The sequence below is a fragment of the Bidens hawaiensis genome, unplaced genomic scaffold (assembly GCF_021521415.1).
Source record: "Bidens hawaiensis isolate Kalapana, Puna unplaced genomic scaffold, B.hawaiensis_p1.1 tig00009539_1, whole genome shotgun sequence".
Taxonomy (NCBI): Eukaryota; Viridiplantae; Streptophyta; class Magnoliopsida; order Asterales; family Asteraceae; genus Bidens; species Bidens hawaiensis.
This window is the reverse complement of record NW_027491707.1, coordinates 785,009-794,608: the sequence shown is the minus strand read 5'-3', so window position 1 is coordinate 794,608 and position 9,600 is coordinate 785,009. Positions and strand designations below refer to the sequence as shown.

The 9,600-nt window shown below is 32.8% G+C and overlaps 1 protein-coding gene across 1 annotated transcript; it reads left to right on the top strand.

Annotated features, from left to right (window-relative positions):
- Nucleotides 1-5,680: 5,680 nt before the first annotated feature.
- Nucleotides 5,681-9,007, top strand: LOC143532652 (homeobox protein BEL1 homolog). The gene is made up of 4 exons (XM_077027643.1): nt 5,681-6,965; nt 7,373-7,755; nt 8,220-8,280; nt 8,429-9,007. The coding sequence occupies exons 1-4, from the start codon at nt 6,126-6,128 to the stop codon at nt 8,984-8,986; spliced, it is 1,842 nt and encodes a 613-aa protein (XP_076883758.1). The 5' UTR covers nt 5,681-6,125; the 3' UTR covers nt 8,987-9,007.
- The last annotated feature ends 593 nt before the right edge of the window (nt 9,008-9,600 follow it).

Below are 9,600 nucleotides of genomic sequence, written 5' to 3'. Positions count from 1 at the left end.
ATAGTAAAAAAATAAACGGTATTGGGTCTCATCAAACCCATATAGCTTTTAAACCGGTTTATAACATCTCATTTATTTGTGAAACAATTTATCATCAAACCATAAGTATATTATTAACTTCCATACAATAAAAAAAATAAAAATTCAAAAAATAAATAAATATTAGAAACAAATAATATAAAACAACCCCTAATACGGTGGATAAAAACTAGTGTGTGTGTGTGTGTGTAGAGAGAGAGAGACCGTCTCGATCCTCTCAATCCAACGCGTCGCTGGTATCCATGCTGATGGGTATACTCGATGATGGTAAATTCAACATTGTTTTCAAAATCATATCCATTGATCTGAGTCGGCTTTCTCGTGGCATAATTATGTGCATCACTCATAGGTTATCGTACCTGTTTTGAATGTTTTGTATCCGACACAGACATTGGTACGATATTCATACTAATGATTTTTCGATTGATATGAACACGTATCGATGTCTTTTTGGGCATATCACGACTTTATCGGCTTTCATGTCTTTCGATGGATGTAAAACACATGTTAATATCTTTTTCGCCATATCACAACTATATCTCTTTGGTTTTTTCTTTTGATTGTTATACTGATTGTTAGTATTGTACATGTAGCATAACAAACTAAACCAAACTGATACCAGCCGAAACTGAGTTCCCGCTGCATCGAGTGGGTGTATTCGACTAGTTTTTAATTTATTGAATCAAATTTTGTTTTATATATAGTGACTTTGTAGTTATACAAATAAATTATATTGTAATTTTATTTTTAACGGAAAGTATATATTGTAGAAAATGTTAAAATGCAAAAGGAGACAAAAATTAGAAGTGTGAGACGGATTTGTGACAAAAAAACCTCTAAAAATTCGAAAAAAGATAATAAAAAATCATATCTCAAAATATAAATAAAAAATTAAAAAAACTAAAGTGTTCCCCCCGTTAAGAAAAAAAGAAGACGAAAAGAAAAAGAAAAAGTCGAGAAAAAAAGACACAATGACGAAAATAAACAAAAAACACAATGATAAATAAAAAAAATGAAACAATGATAAATGAAAAAAGGCACAACAGATCGTAAAATATTGCACAATTTCGAGCAACATATAACACACTACTAAGTAATATAACTCACAATTAAAAAAACACAATGTCAATTAAAAATACACAATAATAATGAAAATAAAACAAAAACGCAATGATAAATAAAAAGATACATTAATCTGTTTTTCCTTAACATTGCTTTTATTTGTTTATTTTAGAACAAGGAAGATGGATGAAATAGTTTTGTTCATTTACTTTTTTTCTAATTATGATTATTTATTTATTTATTTATTTTATTGTTTTTAAGGGGTTTTATTTTAGACAACAAAACTTTTTCTTATCTTTTTCATCCCTTATATAGCCCTTATATTATTGGTATATCAAAAAACAAAAATACAATTCAAAATTAAGTATAATATAAAGAGGTAATTCTCAAAATACTTCATTTGAAAAGAGAGATTATTAAAATAGTTCATTTGAAGAGAGAGATTCTTAAAATATTCCATACAAACTTATCTCCAACGTGACGTTGGTACTCGTGACGTGAGATTTGTTAACCACTCACAGTGTGACACGTGTAAAGGTAACGTGAAATTTACTACCAAATCTGTCTGCGGCGATAATTTTCTGGCCAAAATCATTTTCTGAAAAACCATGGTTTTTCAATTACAGTTATCGGCCCCGTGAGTTTTCAAAAAAAGACGAAATTCGCGTTTTTTTGAAATTAATCGCCTCCGACGCATTTAGATGAATTTCGTCTCCTACATGAAATTTCCAAAAAGTTGCAAAATAAAAAAAGATATTTTTGCTGTGAAGTTAGTCTTGTCCGATGATTTTCAAAAAAAGTGTAAACAAAACCGATAAATTTTCAAAAAAGTCTAAACAAAACTGATAAATTTACAAATAATTTCAAAAAAAAATTCAAAATAACGATAATTTACGTCTGAATTTTATCTCCTCATTTTCATTAAAGTTTTATAAATTCGAATAATGTGTATTTTAACCTTGTTATATTATGTTTCGCTTACTTGTTCTTCCATTTCAACAAAAATCTCTTGTAAAATAATGAAATTTATAGAGATGTGATAGGATTGAAGTTGTTGATATTGGTTTCGGGTTCGTCGGTTTGTTTTATGATGGCAACATAGTGTCACGGTTTGGGAAGAAGACCTACATCATTCAGTTCTGTACCCTGCTGTAAGATGATCAGTCCGGGTTTCTTAGAGAGTTTGTGACGACCGACATAGATGATTTATATACGATTCATAGCGCTGAACATAGATTTAAATTCAAAAACATCGGATACAGTATTTTTCAAATAAAACTCATCGAATCTGACAACATGGGTCTAATTCTCACGAAAAAGATAAGTTTCGTATTTAAACCATCGAAGAAGATTAGTTTCATATCAAAACTCAACGAAAAAGATTAGTTTCATATCAAAACTCATCGAATCAGACAACTCTAATTCCAATGCAAAAAGCATGAGTTCCATATCAAAATTAATCTTTTTCTAACTATTCTTTTTATGCAAAAAAAAAGTTAATTTTCATCTAAAAACCGCCGACTTTAAATACTTTGTATAAAAATCTATCTTTTTTGACAACTCTTTTTTTTTATGCAAAAAAGATGAAATTCACCTGAAATGTGTCGGAGGTGATGAGTTTCAAAAGTACGCGGAAACCGATAGTTTTTGAAAACTCATGGGGCCGATAACTTTAATTGAAAAACCATGGTTTTTCACGAAATGATTTTGGCCAGAAAACTATCAGCGCAGACAGATTTGGTAGTAACTTTCACGTTATCTTTACATGTGTCACACTGTGAGTGGTTAACAAATCTCACGTCACGAATACCAATGCCACGTTAAGAATAAATTTGTATAGACTATTTTGAGAATCTCTCTCATGAACTATTTTGGAAATCTCTTTATTATTTTGGAAATTCTCCCTAATATAAATCACATTTTAATATTCCATAAAGTAATCAGTTGGAATCTCGGTTTGCGTGATGCTTGTACTTCAGTAGGATCTTTGGATCAGAAAAGTTGGAGGCCCACTCATCCCTGTACCACCTGCAAAACCATTGGTTAACTCTTACTAAACTTTATAAATTTAGAAACTCGTGTCCCGAAAATACAAAACTTTTCTATTAGAACTTAAAATTGTATTCATTGAACCACTTACTGTTACAATATATAGCGATTGCAATTTTTTAAAGACCAACAAAAACTTTATATATGCTGGAAACCCAGCCAAAAGAAAAAAAAAAGGAACCACCAACACCAACCAAAACCATCAAAAATTACAATACATTCTAAGCTACAAATCATCTCCAATCTTCCCATGCTAGAAAACCACTCTTGGAATGGTTTTTAATCCAAAGAAAAAGCCCAATAATTTTACATCCCTCGCCACATTGGAAATTTGAACTGGTTTATCGTTGAAGATTAACACATTCTTAGTTTTCCAAGTACACCATAACGTGACGAGGCATACTACATGAACGCCTTCGCTTTCTTCCTTGAGAACCCTGAATATTTATGTAACACAATTTTATCGCGAACCGAGAAACCATATATCTCCGAAGTTTTACACCATAACAAATTAATTTGCAAAATTTGTGGAGCGAACCTGTAAGACACAAAAATATGCTTAACCGTTTCCTCCTGTCACCACAAATTCAACAAAGCACCGACCTGAGAGATTTATTCCACCTTGCCAAGGCCATCAAGAAAGGTAACCTTTCTAAACCAACTCTCTAAGCTAGAACGCAAACCTTCTTTGGAATTCAACTATTCAATTCCATTGACCACTCTGCCATACCATATTGCCAATCACAGGGATTGAACCTTGATATTCTATTTTACATCTAAAACTTATTATTTTATATAAACTACGTTCTTATAAATTTATTATTACTTGTCAAAAATACTATCTTATAAGAAAAGCATTTATATATGATGTATTTTAAAAAATTGGGCGAGTAACAACAATATAAATTTTACTTGAAGAATTTTGTACGTTTAATCTAAAATGTCATGTGCCCTTTGCTACATGTTAGGATTCAAATATGGCGGTGAAATCGTAGAATAGATTAAAAAAGTGTATGAGCTGATATTTAACAAAATAGGCAATTTAAAAAAAAATATTTTAATGTGTTATTGTTTTTATAATATTATAATACATGTGTTTTTTTACCTTATTATAATACATGTGATTTTCAAATTATAAATATATTTTATGTGGATAATTGACTAAATCCAGTTTTGATATATAACTTAGGCCAATCGACTCACCTACTTTTAAAGGCTTTGAAACACATTATCTATATGTAAAAACTGCCATGCATAACCATATATCATTGAAACCACATATATGGCTGGTTAGGAGAACACCAATTCCAATAAACTGGTTATCAACAACACATTAGCTCTTATGAGCAGTTAAACATCACTAGTGCCATATTTAACTTCTGAAACCACCGATTCCATCAAACGGTATGATTTGAAAAATATGTATTAGTATTCGAGAAATAATGCATTTGAAAACCATGAAGATTCACAAAGAACACACTTGAAATTCAAAGATGTTTGAATATTCATAAGTATCCATTGAATAATCCGTGTGAAGGCCATGAAGCCTTTGTATGTTGCATTTATAATAATAACTTTTAAGAGATCACTAACGTAAATTTAGTCACAAGTATCTTCATATTGAGAGCAACTAAAAAGTATGACCAAAATCTCATTTGAAGTCTTATCTCACACGTGCCAATGTATCATCGACAACCATTCCGGTTTGAATAGTAATGGCTGACATTAACAGTAACACACCATCCTTCACTAATATCTAAGGGATTGAATCTTTTAAATATGTATGGAATTTTATCTATACCGAAACTCATTAGACAGTTGTTTTTAATAAAGTTTATTTTGCATATAGTATTGATCATCAAACTAAATATTAACATTATTTGATATACTAACATCTCATATTTTTTATCATTAAAACAAAATCGGGTGATCTTTATTTAATCATTTTGTTATTTATGAAGGGCAATAATGAAATAATTAGTAGGACGAAGACTTGATTCGTTTAGAAGTCAATTTTGGATATATTTATTTATATCTCTTTACATTGAACTCCCCCCCCCCCCCCCACACCAATAGTTTTTAAGAATATAGATGCTTTTGTTGTATGCATCGCCCTGCTTGCGGTGCGCACATATGATGTATATATGTGTGAACCCTCGGGTGAGCAAAAGTGAAATTGCACTAATTTTGACGTTATTTTACTAATCTCGTGAAAATAACGTTAAAAGTGACGGACGGTAAATCAGGCATCATGTAGTGGCGTTGATAGCTGAAAGATAAGGGTACATGCACCGATCAGCCGGTGTCCCGATAATTGAGTGCTATGTGCCTTATGTCCAAGGCTTGATGCAAAACTACTATCGAGTCGGGGGTCTTACCGGAAGCAGCCTCTCTATCCCTATGGGGTAGAGGTAAGGCTGCCTACATCTTACCCTCCTCAGACCCTACCATAGCTTTGCTATTGGTGGGATATACTGAGTACGATGATGATGATGATGATGATGATGATGATGATGCTTTTGTTGTATGCATGTTTGTGAAATGATGATGATGAGTATACCATGAAAATCTTCATCGTCATCACATATATATCCAACCTTCCTTTTCATATATTTGGTTTTCATGGCACCATCTTCTTTTGACACTTTCTGGTTCATTCGCTCCACCATCATCCACCACCACCACCTCTGATCAAACTCTCTCTCTCTCTCTCTCTAGAACTTTTTTTCCCCACTTTTTCTTGGCAAAAAGGTGGAAACCTTTAAATTTGCTTTTTGTTGTTGGATTCCCACATGTTTTTGATCAGAAAGATGAGTTCTTTTTAGATCTTTATGAGTAATTTTGTGACTACAAAAGGACTAACTTTATAAAGATTAAAACAAGATTGAGTTTTTGATACTTTTGTGAGTTTTCACCATCATCATCATCATCATATCATATTACCATCATAATAATCATATCATATATAAACTGAAATGGCTGAAGAAGAGAAGATGATGAGAGGGGATAATATTATGGTGGACACTTCTACAGGTGATTACAACTGTTACACTGAAGATGATCATCATGTTGATTCATCAAGTATCATCCCTAATGCTACAACTAGCTTTGGAACAAGCCCTTTAGAGATGTACAACTTTGAGTCACACAACTCAGTGAGTCACTTCTGGAAAGGCCCTTCTTCTCCTAATTCTTCCAAACCCATGACTGATTCATCAGATTTCTATCACTTTGATGATCAGTCATCTCTTCAAAGATCATGTGTACTGTTTCCAAATGAAAGGCCAAGTCAAGGCCTCTCACTTTCTCTATCTTCAGCTAACCCTTCCTCCATAGGGTTACAGTCATTTGAGCTTGTAAGACCACAAGAACACCATTATCACCACCAAGGGTATTTTGGGAAATCCATGTCTATGGATAATGACCAACAACAACATCATCATCATGACATGATGATTCAAGATAGGTTTTTGGGAAAACCAGGAAATATAGTTAATAGTAGTGGTGGTGTTGGTGTTGGTGATGCTGATGGTGATGGTGGTGGCTTTAACAACCATCAAAGTGCACAGTACAACATAAGAAGCTCAAGGTACTTGATTCCAGCACAAAAACTACTCAGTGAGTTCTGTAATATTGGATCAAAGCAAACTGATCATTCACCAAAAGTACTAAAGTCTGCAGCTACAACTTCAAATACTTGGAAAGATCATGATCACTTGAATGATGCTAGTTCTTCAAAAACTAGATCTTTATCTTCTCTTGAGTTTATGGAATTACAGAAAAAAAGAACCAAACTCCTCCAAATGCTAGAAGAGGTATATTTTTCTCCATTTTGGATATTTCATAAATTATTCTATAGGTATTTAGATCATATTATTTCATGCTAAAGATATACATACATATTGTTTTGATTATATTGTTGAAACTTATCTTTCTTTTTTTCCTTTTTTTTTTCTTTTCCACAAATTAAAGTTTCCCTTTTATTTAGTTGATGAGTTTTATTTGTTTTAAAAAGAATTAATCTTGAACAATTTTGAGTGACTGAAAACTTTCCCACAAATGTTCACATGATGACAAGTTAGATGCTTCATTTAATTCTAGAAACTCTATTCTGATTCACTTATTTTTCTTTTTGATTACTACCCATCTTTTATTTTTTATATTAAATGATAACCCATGAATAAGGATGTGATCTTTATTTTGTTTTTATTGTTTAAATTAGGTTGATAGAAGATACAAACATTACTGTGATCAAATGAAAGCAGTTGTGTCATCATTTGAAGCAGTTGCTGGTCAAGGTGCTGCAAAGGTTTACTCATCCTTGGCTTCTAAGGCAATGTCAAGGCATTTTAAATGTTTAAGAGATGGAATTGTGAGCCAGATCAAGATAATCAAGGTTGCAATGGGAGAAAAAGACATTTCTGCCCCAGGGGCGAGTCGTGGGGAGACGCCAAGACTTAAGACTCTTGATCAATCCCTAAGGCAACAAAGGGCTTTACAACAAATGACCATGATGGATACCCATCCCTGGAGGCCTCAACGCGGTTTGCCTGAGCGTTCGGTTTCGGTTCTTCGTGCTTGGCTATTCGAACACTTTCTTCATCCGTAAGACCTTCTAAATCCACTTAAAAAACCTATTTTTTTGTACCAAGTTTTAAGATAAATAAAATTATAGAAAAGAAAACTTGATTAATTTTAGTCCTCAATCATAAGTCTTAGAAAGACAACTTGGTATTTGGTTGTTTTCATCCACCTTCATTTTGATTCCTAGCTATATTTATTTTGTCATATTATATCTCCCATCATAAATTTATTCAATTTTATCTTGCCCTTTGGGGCCTTCCTAACATTTTTTTTTTTGTGGATTTGATTCTTGTTACAACTTTCATAGGTCCCATATATGTATACATATGCATCTCCCACAAGCTTCATGATTCACACAATCTTTACACGTTTTTTTGTGGATTAATCCAGTAAATATAATTTTAACTATACCCTAGTTAATTAGTTTTAACGTACATATTGCAATAAGTTAATATATTATCTCTAATCTTATTGACACATTTCAGGTATCCTAATGATGTCGATAAACACATTCTTGCACGACAAACCGGTCTCTCTAGAAGCCAGGTATATATGTCTATAAGCACGTAGTTATGTTCTTGAAAAAATCATTTTTTGCTGTATAATTTTATATTTACTTCATATATAAACTCTTAACAGCTATACCTACATTAAATAAATAAGTTTTTGTACAAATTATTTAACTTTGGTGTAGGTATCAAACTGGTTTATTAATGCAAGGGTGAGGCTGTGGAAGCCCATGGTGGAGGAGATGTACATGGAAGAAGTAAAGGCAAATCAAGAAACCATGGAAGGAGCCTCAGATGGATTCAACCCTGACCCGCAACCGGACCAGAAACCGACTGCGAACGAGCTTGTTCGGATAGATTCCGAGTGTCTTTCATCCATCATCAACCACCCTGAAAAAATGGATCACCACCTCACAAAAACTCAAGATCATGACTTTCACCATGGCCTTCCTAGGGTTTCAAACTCATTAGGAGCGGTGGAGCTCGACTTTTCGGCATACAACAACCATCATAACTTTGGTGGTGGAGGGGTTTCTTTGACATTAGGGTTACAACAACATGGTGGGAGAGATGGTGATGGTGGTGGAGATGTTGGGGTGAATTCCCTATTTTACCCTCGTGACCATGTGGAAGATTGTCAAACATCAGTCCAATATTCTTCTCTCTTGGAAGGTGATCAAGGACAGAATCTGCCTTACAGAAACCTGATGGGTGCACAACTCCTTCATGATTTGGCTGGTTAAAAAACAATTATATATTTATTTTTAACAAAATATTATCTAGTCATATATAAAATATTTAAATCAAAAAAGAAAATACAAAATATTTTCTAGGGTTGTTCTAGCTCAAGGGTATACTTCAATTGGGGTTAGATTTACAATCAGCTTATTTAGAACTTAAAGGCTAGCTAGCATATAGTTTTCGAATCGCTTCTTGTGTCGATTTCAAGGATATTTAAGTAGTTTTTAAGCGGATATGTTAAGACCGGAAAACTAGTTATTGTAAATTTTCCGTTGGTTTATCGCAAGTATATGCGACTTCTTCTCTTCCACATATCTATATTCACATGTTTTCTTGTGTTTGTTGGAGTTTTGCTTTAACTGTGATGTTACTACAACTCTACAAGTCCATTAATATATATCAAGATTTTTTTATTAAACATAAGTCCGTATCATACGAACTAAATCCTAAACATACAAAACGTCAATTAAAATTTTCTCTTTTGTGGAAAAAAGAGCAAGACTTAAACACAAGTGAAATCATGTGAAAGCACAAGCTAACTGATCGAGTATTTTGTGGTTGAAGTTTACATCAACGCAGTTCCAGTAGGGGCATATGCACCATTTAATAATAAAAT